The 16346-nt window shown below is 39.4% G+C and overlaps 1 protein-coding gene across 3 annotated transcripts in view; it reads left to right on the plus strand.

Moving 5' to 3' along the window:
* The window catches only part of itgb1a (integrin, beta 1a), a 29545-nt gene extending 13680 nt beyond the window's left edge, over positions 1-15865 (plus strand). For 2 of the 3 annotated variants that reach the window (XM_023262632.3, XM_023262630.3), the window contains exons 2-17: positions 2235-2301; positions 2701-2786; positions 2920-3139; positions 3233-3403; positions 4728-4966; positions 5298-5453; positions 5566-5661; positions 6087-6176; positions 6417-6557; positions 7734-7936; positions 8826-9064; positions 9243-9465; positions 11196-11431; positions 11638-11804; positions 14007-14084; positions 14575-15865. In XM_023262632.3, coding sequence (XP_023118400.1) covers positions 2235-2301; positions 2701-2786; positions 2920-3139; positions 3233-3403; positions 4728-4966; positions 5298-5453; positions 5566-5661; positions 6087-6176; positions 6417-6557; positions 7734-7936; positions 8826-9064; positions 9243-9465; positions 11196-11431; positions 11638-11804; positions 14007-14084 — 2412 coding nt within the window. In that variant the 3' untranslated portion in view covers positions 14575-15865. The remainder of the gene's footprint in view (positions 1-2234; positions 2302-2700; positions 2787-2919; positions 3140-3232; positions 3404-4727; positions 4967-5297; positions 5454-5565; positions 5662-6086; positions 6177-6416; positions 6558-7733; positions 7937-8825; positions 9065-9242; positions 9466-11195; positions 11432-11637; positions 11805-14006; positions 14085-14574) is intronic. The other variant, XM_023262631.3, reaches the window with a different exon arrangement.
* The last annotated feature ends 481 nt before the right edge of the window (positions 15866-16346 follow it).

The following is a 16346-nucleotide window of genomic DNA, read 5'->3' on the forward strand; positions in this document are numbered from 1 at the left end:
AGACAGGCCGTCTGCCCCTCTGTGTCTATATAAACGGACTCTCACAGGCTCTCAGGAATGCATCAGTCAACAGCATGCACACTGAATGTCAGAGCTTCCTCTAGCACAGTATAAGGGAATGCAGTCTTTTAATGTAGCCTCTATGAATAGCCGGCAACAGCCAGTGTGCTGCAGGTTTTGTCACTTTATCGCTGTCTGTCTGACTCTAATTTAAACCTCATGCTTCAATATTCAGTGCAGCAGACATTAGCTTCTGTGGGGATTCTCTTAGAAATGACTCCCCATGAGTTTGTGATTTATGGTCAGGAGGGATATCAGTTAAACATTCCACATGTTAATTAGATTCGGCACATACTGACCCCTTGCTGGCCAGTGCACCTTAATACAGTATCAGTCCATTGATTTGGTGTCTCTCTGTAGGAGCCTTCCCAGCTGTAGCTTACTAGAACTGCCAATAAAAGGTGGTGAGAATCCCAAAAGCATGTCAGTGCTAACTAAATCTTCTGAGGCAGCAGCGGAAATTTGGAATTTGCAGTGACAGGCAGACTTCATTGAAAATCTTTTGTTAAGAGCATAAATATAACCTCAGCTCTGTACTCAAGACCATTTATTCTAAATATCTCTGTAACCTCAAACTCAGGCAAGTTCTCAGACATTTTTAGCTATGCTAGCAGTGTGACTTAAGGGATGATCATTGATAGACTACACCTCTGCTATGAGATGGATTGCAGTGACATTTTGGGCAAACATTCATGATTCCCTGGCAGTGTATCTTAATAACTTTCATAACCTCCTACTTGGTCTCATAGCACCACCATGACCATGAGAGTGTTTGGTTTTTATCAAGCGACACCAAGTTTGTATTAACCCTCTGAAACAGAATTTTTTTTTAAATCACCAAAATTGCAGAAATTACACCAATTATGAGAGAAAGAAATTGTAAAACATGCCAGAATGATTGTATATTCAACCTCCTGAACGCTCCTGATATAATCATGTGGCTTTCAGTTTTGTTGTCAGAATAACTAAAACTAAGTTTAAACTTGAGATATTACATCAGAATCACTTTACCTACATGTCTAGTTTAAACAATAACTAAAAAATAAAACATTAACAGAAACTGGATCGTTTGAAAAACTAATTATTATGCACTCCTGAGCACACGCCTCAGGATGAGAGGGTTCTTCTAGCAAGACAGCGCCTCCATGAGGTTGACATTTTTGTATGACTGTGACCATTTTGGTCCAGCTTGAAATATTTATGCAACTAATGGATAGATTGCCATAATATTTAGTAGAGATCCATGATCCCAACAAGATGAATTGTAATAACTTTGTCCAATGAATGTTCAGTGCATATGAAAATGGTACCTCCCATTTGTGTTTAGCGCTAATCAGCAAATGTGGCCATGCTGATCTGTTGTATGAATATTAAATGTAGAAAATGTCAGAATGTTAGCATCTTCGTTGTGAGCATGCTGTCAGACTGTAGCTCAAACTAAGCTATCCATGACTGCATCCTCACAGAGCCACTACCACGGTTGTAGACTCTTCATAAATCAGGCTTTTAGTGCAGAGAGATGCTTTCCAGCTTTACTTTATCATTAGTAAGTCATGAGCTTTGCATTAAGAGTAGGCTAAGATGCATTGATATGGCTGATCAAAGGGCCTACAGCCAGACAAAGGATCAATATACACGACAGAAGAGGGGTGGACTCCAGGGAACAGATGCTATTTACAGTAAAAAGGATTGTCAGAGAAAACGGACGTGCAGTCCAAGCTAGGGGCAGGTTAATGTGAGGCTGTGCATGCGTGTGTGTGTGTGTGTGTGTGTGTGTGTGTGTGTGTGTGTGTGTGTGTGTGTGTGTGTGTGTGTGTGTGTGCGTGCGTGCATAAATGTTTGTGTGAAAATGGTCTGAATTGAATTAGCTGCCTGTTAGCCTGCGACCGACTGAGAATAGCCAAGCCAACGTTGCTGCATAATTTATTACCTCCAATTATAACCAGGGCATTTACAGATTCAATCTGTCATCTATCGGTGACTCTTTCACGCTCCTCTGGACCCTTTTGTCCTGGGAAATTATAAATTAAAGCATTCAAGCTACCAAACACAGCAGCTATTATTTTCAATAAAGACAGAATCACAAATTGCACATTGCTTTTCAAACCCACAGTGGCTCTATTTATTTTGAGACCATAATACCTAAAAGTGTCTTTTCTTGTGTGTGTTTTCAGATGGACCTGAAGCTGATCTTGATGTCGATATTGTTAGGATTGTTTTGTTACTGTAATGCTCAGAAAGGTAAGATTTCTCTGTTACATCTCATATTGTTGAACATGACTGACTTATATACTGTATTGCTCTAACAACCGTCTTTTGCTACATGATGTCATTTTGTTGATGTCAGATTGTATAGTAAACATGCTGTTCACATTGATGAGTCCCTCCTTGGAAAGAGAGGATGGCTTCTTTAGCTTTATGACGTCACTAATCAGCGCAATTGGAGCACAACCTCAGCATCACAGAGCAGAGAAGATAATAGAAAAGATGGAATATTCTGTCTCCAATTACCATCGAGCCACACAGCGTTCTCGATGAACTGATGTGTAAACACAGAGGGCTTAACTGGGATGCTTACTTTGCAGGGGCTGTGCTGTACCACTGCTCACTCTGACTCTTTTCTCTTTGTTTTCCATCTAGAGGGGAACGAGTGCACCGATGCCAATGCGAGATACTGTGGGAAATGCATCCAGGCTGGAGCCAAATGTGGCTGGTGTAAAGACCCAGTATGTGAACTGAAGTTGTCAGCTCTATTCGCTGCTGAGTGGTGCAGTTTGATGCCATTATTATTTGTATATCCAACAGATTTCTGAGTAACTTTCTGATAAACAGATTTTGTCTTTGTGCTGCTGCTTGTAGGACTTCCTGAAACAGGGCGAGACGGTGTCAAGCCGTTGTGATGAGGTTCAGTCTCTGGTAAAAAGGGGCTGTGTCGAGGCAATGATTGAGAATCCAAAAGGAGACAAAAAAGTCCTCAAGAACAAGGCCGTGACAAATCGCAAAAAAGGAGCAGAGAAACTAAAGCCAGAGGACATCACTCAGATACAACCCCAGAAACTAAGTCTTACCCTTCGATCTGGTGAGAATACTTTTTATTAATGCTGCTTTGTTTTGATCAAAACATTTCAACTATGATACTTATTATTATTTTTACTGTTGTACCTTTATGTAGGTCAGCCACAGTCTTTTGAATTGAAGTTCAAACGAGCGGAGGATTATCCCATCGACCTGTACTACTTGATGGACCTGTCCTACTCCATGAAGGATGATCTGGAGAACGTCAAAAATCTGGGAACCAGTCTGATGCTGGAGATGTCAAAGATCACCTCAGACTTCAGGATAGGTGAGGATTAATCTAGCATAGTCAGACAGGATGGTGTGACTGCACTTCATTATCGCTCGAATAAATGCTCTGATTTGTTTGCATTTCTATAAATTAATCACAGTTGTATTGTGCACAGCTCAGCTAAGAATGCAGCACAGTCTGAGTTGTTTTGGTGGATCTTTTGCGTGCAAGGTTTATCAAACGAATATTGTCATTTAAGTGGGTAACGTCCAACAAACTAGCAGCCTTACTACATGGTCTTAATCCTCTGCAAAATTAGAAATTTTCAGAGTATTGGATTTCTACCTGGGTGCTGATGTTGTTGTTTCCTGTTGTGATTTTGGAAACGGTAACACATAGTAGAAGTCTCGGAGAAAGCACCGTGAGCTGCACAGCCAATGGCAGGCTTATACCGTCAGTCTGTATCCAGTGAGTCAGACCTCTTGAATGCCACATTTTGGAGACATTCAAGTGGTGCTCCCATGCCATAGAGAGAAACTTTGGCTTGTGGACAGGAGGAACTGCCAAATGTTCAACCTGCTCTACCAACTGAGATATTGGCTCAGAATGGCCTTAAGTTTAATTAACAGAACTTTTTAAAAAAAATTATAACACCTGCAAAAGGTACATATTTTTACCCCTGAACTTTTAAAGAACAGTATAAACTATAGTCTTAAAACTGTTTTGGGGTTTTTTCTAGTCTAGTGTGTTCAAATCTTCAAAATGTGGGGAGAATTGACATGCAGACATGCATAAAGATATAGCGTGAGGTGAAACGTGAAAGTGAAATTTGATATTCAAAAAACAACGAGAAGCTAATCTGGAATACTTTCAATGGTGCCAATTTATCAAAGTGTAAGCAAAAACAGACTTCAGAGTGCTCGAAGTAACACCATGGCACCCGTGTACTTCCTCCAAAGCCACCAAAATTATTGAATGAGTTGTTCCAAAACTTAGAATGTGATCAACTTTTAAATAGACATAAGACAAACAATAATAATACTAGTGGTAAAACACATTGATGTTAAATTTTTTTGCTCTATTTTTGACATTTCTGCATCCCATCAGCAATGTTTATCAAAGAGTATAGGGTGGGGGAAGGACGGTTCCCTCAAGAAGTTTGTATTTCCAGGTGTTCTGCTGTGAGTGTTTAATGCCACCCAAGTTTGAATGACCTTGTTCCGACCTGCACAAACAAACCAAAGGACCAAACACTTGAGAGTTCATTGTCCTCCTTTGAATTAATTAGATTTCAACTTACCCACAGACTGTAGTGCCCAGTTTCAGGCATTTTGTTACCAAGATTGCTTGTTGACTTTCCCTGTTCAACTTTCTTTCAAAGGATTTGGTTCGTTTGTGGAGAAGACCGTCATGCCATACATCAGCACCACTCCGGCTAAGCTGCTGAACCCCTGCACAGGCGACCAGAACTGCACCAGCCCGTTCAGCTACAAGAACGTACTAAAGCTGACCAATGATGGCAAGAGGTTCAACACCCTTGTGGGCCAGCAGCACATCTCTGGAAACCTGGACTCTCCTGAGGGGGGCTTTGATGCCATTATGCAAGTGGCTGTGTGTGGGGTAAGTAAAAAGAAAGAAAACTTTGCTGTTCAGTGATCCTCTGAGATTATCACGCTCAGGTTCACAATTTAAGGCAATTTTCCCACCGTTAAAGCACTTGCTTGGAGGGATAGAGTGCTAATAAAAGTGTTTATGTGGTGATGTGTGAAAAGGAATTTTATGAGTCCTTGCTGTTTATGAGGAGATTTTTGGATACCTTGTTAATCAGTAGTTCATGTGTCACTTTCTAAGCTGCTCAGGTACCCGCTTATATAGTAGAATGCTGATATAAGACTGATAGCAAACTATTCTTTACCAACAAGTTGTTTATTCCTTTGTTATCATTTATCAGGACCACATTGGCTGGAGGAATGTGACTCGTCTGCTGGTGTTCTCCACTGATGCTGGCTTTCACTTTGCTGGAGATGGCAAACTGGGAGGCATTGTACTGCCTAATGATGGAAAATGTCACTTGGAGAACAATGTTTACACAATGAGCCATTATTATGTAAGTTGTTAAATGCTGCTTTGACTGTTTTTTAAAGGTTACTTGTGTTGACTTTGTTTAGGTTAATGTTAGTTTTGTAAATGTGACTTTTCTCCTCCGTCTTCTTTTTAAGGATTATCCCTCCATTGCCCACCTGGTTCAAAAGCTGAGCGACAACAATATTCAGACTATCTTTGCAGTCACAGAGGAGTTCCAGCCTGTTTACCAAGTTAGTTCTCTTTTCTTTAATTCTCTTTTTGACTCTTCTTTTCTCTCTCTGATGCTCTTTTAATTCATTTTTCATCTTACTTTGGGACCATCCTCTTCCTCATTCTTTCTTTGTGCATATGTGTGTTTGGAAGATGTCCAGTGCACCCAGCTGGGTTCAGGCATCTGCTGCAAGTTAAAGATAGTATCCCCTTGAAGTTCTGATTATTTCCTTCAGCTACTAAGCTGTTGCTTTCCAGGCCAGTTTCACCCAGCTCTCACTTAGTCTGACCAACTTTGGTCATATTTGTGTTTGTGCATTGCAGCTGAACCAACAGTGTGGAAACATTCATAGAAAAGTATTCTTGATCTTGTGTTGCTTCCAGAGAGCTTATGTTTAGCAGAGTTTTGATAAATCTTTGTTCTGAACTTTTCTTCTCTTCACAGGAGCTGAAAAATCTAATACCAAAGTCTGCAGTGGGCACTCTGTCTGCCAACTCAAGCAATGTAATCAACCTTATTATAGATGCTTATAATGTAAGTACAATGTTGAGATTGATACTCTTTGATTACGTTATCATTAACGCATATAAACCACATGAAAGCATTCAATATTCTGACTGATGAAATGTCCAAGGCTTTTTCCAAACACATATTCTGAGTTAATAGTCAGCTAAGCCTTTGTGTATTGTACACTGTCAAAACAAAGCTACCAGATGACATTCCAATGCAGGAAATAGCAACATTCATATTGTTGTCTCTCTCTTTTTTTGGCAGTCTCTCTCATCTGAGGTTATTCTGGAGAACAGCAAGCTTCCAGAAGGAGTGACCATAGCGTACACATCCCGCTGTAAGAACGGAGTGGTTAGCAAGGGTGAAAATGGACGGAAGTGCTCCAATATCTCCATTGGAGATGAGGTGAGAGTTATAGAGTAGCTTTGGTTGTTGTTGTACTTTGCCAAACGATGATTTAATCAGTCAGTTGCCAAAGCACACATCACTGTAAAAAAACTATATCAGATTAAATACGCCTACTCTGCGTCTACATGAATATTTGTTGTGGACGATGAATATCTCAGTAATGGACAACAGGAATCATAGTATCCTTGCCATTATCAGCACTGACACATTTTTTATTTTATATAATTTTTAGTTTATGAAACTAATGCTAAAACAGTTTTTTTTGTTTAATATCTGAATTTTATCTTTTTTCATTATGAGTTTTACAAACAAGTTTTAAAAAGCTGAAATTATGCTTTCCAGATCCCTTGTTTTTAACTAAATTTGTGTTTCATAATTGTGTTAGACTTTAACTACAGACAGTATTTGTGCAGTGTCTAATTCAGTAGAAAACACATTGCCACTGTGCCATAGAAGGTTTTATATGGGAATTTTTTAGCAACTTGATGGAGAGCAGTAAAATTACACTGTGAAGGTAAATTTGTAAATGACTGATGTTCAGTACAGTACCAAACTTCAACCCAAAACTAGCTAAGATGATGCGTGGAATTCCATTTAGTAAAAAGCACAGAAGCCCCATCATGCTAAATGTTAGTAAGTTAGTATGCATGGTATAAAATTCCTGCCACCATAATATATAAATCTAGACGTTGCCAAATAACCTGTAAAAACTGTGTCAGTACAGGACTTAACAAGCATCATTTATCATCTACAGGAGATCAGCATGAATCTCTGTACACCTCTGTTCTGAAGAATATGTAGGCGTTGATGACAGCATGGTGTATTTTCCCATCCAAAGGCATCAGTCTCCTATTCATATCAGGCTCAAATGAATACATCACTTGAAAATCTAAATCCTAACAAACTATTGTTCCATCTCTTAAACCACCACAAACCTGCAGCTGCAGAACAAACTGTAGATCTTCACTATTAACAAAAGCTGCTACTTGTCCTGAGCTGCCTGTAAGCTCTCAGTATTGTGTTTTTTCTGCCAGGGGTCTGTAATGGCATCATGTGCAAACTCATGTATTCATTTCCCTTCACAAATATTATCTTTGGAGATTTTCACAGACATACAATGAACACTGTATTTTCCTCTCTGAGTCAGCATACATTTTTTTACTTCATTCCCAGGTCACATTTAACATTAGTGTGACATCTAAGGGCTGTCCAAAACAAGGCAAGCCTGAGACCATTAAGATAAAGCCTCTGGGATTCACAGAGGAGGTGGAAATTACCCTCAACTTCATCTGCGAGTGTGAATGCCACAACGACGCTATCAAGAATAGTGAACTGTGCCACTTTGGTAATGGGACATACGAGTGTGGAGCCTGCAAGTAAGTCCATTTCTGCAGCCTTTATTTTAAACATCAGGTCTCCAGACTAACTTTTTCACTGGTAGCATCGGTGCTACTGAATGAAAAAGGAGTTACTCATTTAGTCACACCTCCCACCTTGTCACAGGCAAAACACATCGCTTGCTGAACATCTGCTTATCGATAGACACCACAATTTACACTGCAAGCTACGGCAGTTGCTGTTTGGAACTGCAGTGCTCAGACACGTGTGACAAAAGGGATCTTGAAAAGAGTAAACCTAGGATATTCAAATGTCATATTTGTCTATTATATAACCAAGTGATTTATTCCACATGCGGTCTTTTCTATGAGTGTAAAAAACATATACACTACCAGTCAAAAGCTTGGACACGCCTTCTCATTCAATGCTTTATATTCCTTTGTATTATCTTCTACATTGTAGATTAATACTGAAGATTAACATTTTTTTTGTTTACAACATAATTCCATATGCATTCTTTTTCAGTTTTGTACAAAATAATTAAATAAAAACCATTGAAAGAGAAGGTGTGTCCAAATTTTGACTGGCAGTGTAGGTGCATTCCACATTTCACGAGAAGACCACATTTTTAAGTGTAGATACTGCAGTATACCAAAGTTACGGAAGTACTGCTTTCCACCCTGTGGTTAACACAGTAGCTGCCTGTGCTGGTTAGAGCAAAACCAATATAATGATTATCACGCACGAGCACAATGCCACTACTTGAAATTTTAACTCGCAGACTCTCAAGACAAAAATTTTGTCGCAATCTGGAGCCCTGAACATGCATCTGACATCAAATAATGTCTTTTAAGTGTCATATTTAGTGGATTTCTTTTTTAGTTTTAGGAAATACTTCAATATCACAAACCTTTCTCTCTATGTCAGGTGTAATGATGGCCGTGTGGGCAGACAGTGTGAATGCAGCAGCAACGACGTAGCTACAGAGGACATGGACCGGACCTGCCGTAAGGACAACGGCACTGACATCTGCAGTAACAACGGAGAATGTGTGTGTGGCACATGCGAGTGCAAGAAGAGAGACAACCCTGAGGAGAGGTATAGCGGCCAGTATTGCGAATGTGACAACTTCAACTGTGACCGCTCTGGAAACAAACTCTGTGGAGGTGAGTCAGAATATCTGTCACTTAATTTAAGTTTTCAACTCTTAGGATTCACTCACTGTCGGACAAATTGCTTAATGCAAGACTTTCAGTTGACATAAAAGAAAAGCTCATTATGGTCTAAATTCTCTCTTGTCTCTTCTTTTTGTCCTTCTTTCTTTCTGTTTTCTTTTTTTTTTAGGGCATGGAAGCTGTGAATGCAGAGTGTGTGTCTGTGACCCTATGTGGACTGGAAGTGCCTGCGACTGTTCCCTGGACAACAGCACATGTATGGCCAGCAACAAGCAGATGTGTAATGGCAGAGGAAAGTGCGAATGTGGCACTTGCAAGTGCGATGATCCCAAATTTCAGGGTCCTACATGTGAAACCTGCCCTACCTGTCCAGGAGTCTGTGCAGAACACAAGTAAGTCTAAAACTGGAAACTTACATCAACACGTTCTACTTCTGGTACGTATTCACATTGTTTCAGATTTTGTAAGTCTTTTTTATCAGAATGTTCACATTCTGGGTTGCTGTAATTGTGCCTCATGACCATGTAGCAAGATTTTAATTTGCCAACAAGTAAGAAAGAACAAATGGGGCAGAAAATCCAAAGGGTCAAACTTCAGCTGAAGTAAATTCTAAGATTTAACAGGCTGAATTAGCCTGTTTACGTATTTATCTTTCAACAGGTAGAGTGCAAAAGTCCTTCTTTGTCTTTCCCTGAATGGTGCTTGTTTCCTGAGCCACAACAGAGGAATATTTCCTGGTAGCATTCAATTCCAGATATAAACCTGTGAATATCAAGTCATTCACTTGATTTTAAATCGAATTGAATTTACTTATACAGCACATTTTCAAGCAACCAAAGTAGACCCAAATGCTGCACATGTATAGAACAGATAACCACAAATAAATACAAAAAACATAACATGGAAAAGAACTGATGTAAGATCAAATTTGTAAAATAGATTTAGAATACTAAAATGGTAATACCATTAAGAGAAAATCCTAGAAGGACTTCTGAAATGCATCCAGGTGCCAACACATGTACGTAAAAGAACTTCTATCTATTCATCTATCTGTCTGTTTTCTTTCACTTATCTAGATCAGGTCGCAGTGACATCAAGCAAAGCAGCAGGTCATTTCAGATATCCATGACTTTCAAGCAAAGGAGGTCAAAATAAAGTAGTAGTCCAAGTGAACAAAAAGCCAAGAAAGAGGCAAAAGAAAAAAAGGCAAAATTCTGCATCAAAAAATGTAGCTGTATAGAAAGTTTGGGTTATATTAGTCCACATTTTTTATGTGCCTGTCACATTTTTAGCTCAGAATCTGAAACATATTATAAAATTCACAGTTGCTTACAATCTCATCATATCAGTATGTCCTGTATACAGTGTAAGTTAATGTCCATATATTAGCTTTGGCATTAAAGAGCTCTAGAACTTTAGAAAATATGTTTCTAGGACTCCAGAAAAGATGGATTATTTTTCTTCAGTAAGAGAATATTCCAGTACGAATAGGAACTACTAATAGTTGACTTGGCAAATTTTTAATGCTTCCGATTTGAAAAAAATGTAAACAAACGTACAGCAAAAAGAAAAAAAAATGGGGACAAAGTTGTAGCCCCCATCAACTAACTTACTCTGCTGTTGTCTACAGTGACAGCCTTTGAAAGCCCCAGGTCAAAAGTGAGAAAAAAGACATGTTCATTACATGTAGAACCCAATTTCATTTACCTTTATTGTAGGGCTGGCCCGAATAGCTGTTTCTGGGCTCCGGATATTTGGGCCCTATTAATGACGAATATCCGAATATTTGGTCTGCGCTGTAACATCCAATGGGGGGGACACATTGGGCAAATTCACGAGACAAATACCAATCGCACGACATCATCCGGGGGGGGGGGGTATTCGGATCTCAAAATTAATATCCGGATACCACCATCGGGACCGAATATTTGGATATTCTGGTCCAGCCCTACTTTATTGACATTAGGTAGAATTTTTAGAGGTGCATAACCAAAATATCTGGACAGACAAAGCTATAATTGTCTGCATTGTTAGACCCAACAAGACATAACTGAGAATTTGCTTTCTGGTCCCAGCAAGTCTTGCTGTTTGTTACTAACAACATCACTCTGTTCCCCCCTAGAGAGTGTGTTCAGTGCCGGGCGTTTGGCACTGGTGAGAAGAAGGACAAATGCAAGGAAGAATGTGATGACTTTACCTTGATTAAAGTGAGAGACAGGGACAAGCTGCCCCAGCCCAATGACGCATCTTACCCTGTGATGCACTGCAAGGAGAGGGACGCCAATGACTGCTGGTTCTACTACACCTTCGCTGTCAACAACGACACAAAAAAGGAGGTCCATGTGGTCGAAACACTGGGTAAGCAGAAATCAGGGCCAGCATGAACCAGGGTGTGGAATATTTCTGTTAGAAAGTTAATTACAGGGGATGGTGGTTGGGTTTCAAAAATAGGTCTTTTGTTTATTCACATACAGCTGTGTGATGGTATGTTTTCCCATAGTTTTTTTATTTTTGCACCGTTATTTCAAGCTGCCTAAACACTGCTGCACCCTGCTGCGTTTCAGACTGCCCCAGTGGTCCTGACATCATCCCCATCGTGGCGGGCGTCGTCGCCGGCATCGTCCTGATTGGCTTAGCCCTGCTGCTCATCTGGAAGCTGCTGATGATCATCCATGACAGAAGAGAGTTTGCCAAGTTTGAAAAGGAGAAGATGAACGCCAAATGGGATACGGTGAGTGCCTGGGAGTGTAACCAGTTTTGTGAAAGATGAGGAGAATAAATGTTTTTGATGTTTAAAGGAGGTTTAGTTGAGCAATTTAAATGTGGAAAACAGGTGTTGTTTGGCTGCTCTGCAAAGCCAGAAACTGCCAAAGAATTAAATTGCAAAGGTCATCTGTTGTTTTAGGAGCAGACGAGATTTGCAGACCTGTTGATATCATTATAAGGTGTCTCGCTCACATTCTCCACAGTCTCAGCTGCAAAGAGAGATTGAATTTGTTGCTTTTGAGCAGCACTCAAAATACAACGGAAAATGTTGGAGACTTTGTGGACTTTTTTGGGAAAGCTATGCACTCTGAGCATAGCTGGGCTTTTTCTGGGGAGTGGCCACAGCTTCTCCCCTCCCTGTTTCCTCCTGTATAGCATCATCAGCCAACATCAATATGACAGAATGCTGGAGTTCAGCATAAGCTCATAAACAGTAATATTCCTCCCTCTAGTGGTAAGAGTTTGTCATACCTACAGTGAGGGCAGATTTGATTGTGCATATGTCCTTAATCAGCGGTGAGCCCACACTGTATGGTGGGGTCTTTCTTATTACCATGGGCAAGGCAGCCTAGGGCTCCATATCCCTTTAATTTTGCGAAATGATTGACTGTTGATGCAACTCTGATTACCTACACAATTTCCTGACTAGATAAAAGCCCCTTCTCCTCTTTTAATTTTGAAACCATCACTTTCTGATCTGTAGTCTGAGCAGAGCATTGGTTTTAAGATAAATCACAATTTTGGATCATACAATCTGGTAAAGCTGACCCATGTCAAATTAAAGACAGCAATGTGGCGATGCAGGGCAGAAATACATATTAAGCATAGTTTAAAATGTCTGTAGCAGCATGACACAGTGATATTAAAATTCCTTTGCTATGGGACCACTTTTGAAAAATGATAGTTGGTTAAGAACCAAGTAGTAATTTTTAGGGAAAAAAGCACTATAAAGCCCACAATTCATCTTTCTTTGAAATTATCCATCCATTATCTGTACACCGCTTAATCCTCATTAGGGTTGCGGGGGAGCTGGAGCCAGACTTAGGATGCAGGAAAGAGACGCCCTGAACAGGTCACCAGTCTGTCTACACAGAGAGATAAACAAGCACACTCACGTTCACACTTGTGGAAAATTTAGAATTATCAATTAGCCTAAACATGTTTTTGGACTATGGTAGAAAGCCAGAGTGCCTGGAGAAAACCCACAGAGGGAGAACATACAAATTCCATGCAGGAAGATCCCAGGCCAGGACGCAAACTGGAGATCTTCCAGCTGCAAGGCCACAGAGCTAACCACTGAGACTCTTAATTATTTATTTTTATATTAGTAATAGCCTCCAAGAGACATTATTGATCATTTACTATATAAATACATAAAAATCCCAGTGTGAATCAGTTTATATTTATTGTGAATCAGAAAATGATCATCACTCATCCCCATCCTGATTAGGCTTGTGGGCCATAAATTGAGCACCACAGGTGTAGGACCCCATGAATAGACCAGAGTGGGGCCAAGAGCTCATTAGACACAAAGCTTTGTTTGCAGTGACTGTATTAGCATTTCTTGGAATACACTTATGGGCATCAGTCAGATTTAGGCATATCCTCATCACATCTTTTGCTATTTTTTTTATTAAGCGTCTGTAACCAAGTCTGATGTATTTATTTAATACTTTTCTTTCACAGTACAGATTTTCCTAGGCTACAGCAAAGCAACATTATATTGAATGAAGCCACTGAAAGTGTGGAAGCAGAATACTTCTGCCTTGCTTAACGATTTTCTATTGTTTCTGACTTGTAAATACTTGGATTTGAGAACGGGGTTTTTAAGTCTTAATGGGAGAGATGACAGTAGAGAAACAATAAGAGAGAGATGGTACATAACAAAGGTCCCCAGGTTATTAACAAAAACACCCCAGAGATAACGATTGCGAGTTGTGAGTTGAGTCAAGGTGCTCTGGTAGGTAGGAGAGTGGGATCCCTACATGTCTGCACCCATAGGTTCCAGTTTTGATCCATATCTCTTCAGTTTCTCACATTGCCTTCTTATCATCACTCTCGCTGGACTTAAATCATGCTTTATGTCTTTATTCTGTCTTTTTACTCTTTTTCTGTGTTGTTACTTTTGTTTCCCTGCTGAACTCTTTTCCTCATTCTCCACCTGTAGCAAGAAAACCCCATATACAAGAGTCCAATCAATCAGTTCCAGAACCCAAACTATGGACGTAAAGCCACTGCCCTTTAAGTTTGTATTTCTTTTCCTTTCCACTTGATTTTCCTGCATGGGCTGTTTATGTGTGTCCTGACTTCACTCAGTTCCTACTTTTGTCTTTATTTCACCTGTCCTGTTAAAACTGTTGACCTTGGAGCCACAAGAAAAGTACCTCTATAGTTTGACTGCATGAGCGTGCTGTGACGAACAATACAGCTGAAAATCACAAAACCTACGTAGAACTTCAGGATATTAAGTGTTTTCAGGGCAAAAATACCAAAACCTTCCCTGGTAGGTATTTCTCCTTTTTACCTCCTAAAGTTTGGTTTGATGGCATGGCTGTTTGCAAAATGTGTGATCCAAATAAATGTCATGTACAGTAAGCGAGGATGTTGTCCTGATGGTAGCAATGTTTTTTGCGTGTGACTTGGTGAATATGTCCAAATGAACTAGCAAAAAAATGTTCTATAGGTTTTGACTGACTTTTAGAATTATGACTATGTCGTCCTTTTTCACTTTTCAGGGTGAAAATCCAATCTATAAAAGTGCCGTCACAACTGTGATCAATCCCAAATATGAGGGCAAATGATGGCTTCATGGTTTTCATTGAACTCTGCTATCAAGTACCTGACAGCTGCAGTATTTAAGGTTTGGGGGCTGACAGGAGCATTTGGTGGAATTTGTGCATTTTTTTATGTCGCTTTACCATTATAATGTATCATTTTGCCACTGCATCTATATTTTTACTAACACTTTTGATTTATATGCATTTGTTGTATTTTATATGTACAGTATACAGTATGTGTATATACTTTTAAGTTGCATATTTGCAGAAGTTGATGAAATGATGGTGTTTTTCCTGCCGCTGGACTGGTATGGGCAGAAGATTTAGCTTTTTTTTTTTTTTTTTTAACAACACAATGTGGACTCTATGGTTATCCAACACATGTACAAGAATTCTGCAGCTTCTGTCACTCTCACTCAGACAATTTTGTCTCTGTCTGTCCTTCTCCTCATCTCTCCTTTGTGCACTGACCTTTTTGTGAGCTTCTGTGTGTTCCAGACAGGACCTGGGTTTAAGATGTAAATTCTCAGCCATAGCAGCACATTATGTCCATGTGTGTGTGTATATATAGAAAGCAACTGCAACAGGAAGTTTTGAATATTATTGGGCATTCAGCTTAGATTGGACAGTTAAATCACAGTAGATCATGCAGTGGTTGTAAATGTAGTTTTGAACTGCATCTTAGAAACATCCAGCGTTTAAGATTGTATTTGTCTTATTGAGTACTGTTGCCTATCTTGACGAAGCAAATATACAAGATGAACGTAAATGCCAACTATCATTATTTGTATTGTTGATATATTGTCATGAAAGGGATTGTATACCACTTGTTAAAATTATTAAATCGTGGCAATCATGAACAATCAAATTTGTATAGTCATGGTACAATATACAGTTAAGTAATGAAATATTGTTCTGTTTGCTAACTGCAGTAACTTTATTGCTCATTCTCAGGTCCTTTCCTGTGTTCTTGTCAAGTACACCAAAAATATGTTTTCTGTCAGCTTGTTCAGTGAACTCCTCTGTGAGTCAGTGGTGTTAGTTTTAATGTTTTGTAGACTGTAAGACTGAAACAAGAGTATTTGTTGAGATGTCACATGAATCACCTCTGAAATGTTTTCACACCCAAATGCCTCTGAAGCACCACACGCAAGCCTTTACAGTATTGTTTTCCAAGTGCCTTTTATTTCAATACCATGGTCTCTCCCAATGCTGTTTCTGAGTTATTTATTAAAGTACAAAAACTGTGTCTTTGTCTGTTTTTGTCTGGTTATTTATTATTATGAGATAAACCCATTGTGCTACAAAAATAGCTTTACCCATTTTTCTGAAAATTTTAATGTTTAGACTGTATATCATTCAATATGCAAATTTTTAAATATGCAAATTTCCAGGTGTGGATTCCAAAGGAGTAGTGGCAAGAGTAAGCTGACTGATTTGCTTTATAAAGAGGCTCGTTTAACTCAAGAAAATTTTCGAACATCCAATCACTGATTTGTTCAGTGCATCTACTCAGAATTTGTATGGGACCACCGTCACTTAAAATGGGAATGTCATCCACACAATTGTTTTAGGATATAGTCTTGTTTTCTACAAACCAACCAAAGAGATGCATTCAGATTTCTGAAGCGACCCAAAAATAAGTACTTTGGAACTCTGCATGTCATATTTTTATACATTTATGCAGACGGGTTATGGAAGCTTTCTGCTGCATTGTTTCAGTCCACTCC

This window comes from Amphiprion ocellaris, chromosome 22 (genome assembly GCF_022539595.1).
Source record: "Amphiprion ocellaris isolate individual 3 ecotype Okinawa chromosome 22, ASM2253959v1, whole genome shotgun sequence".
Lineage (NCBI taxonomy): Eukaryota > Metazoa > Chordata > Actinopteri > Pomacentridae > Amphiprion > Amphiprion ocellaris.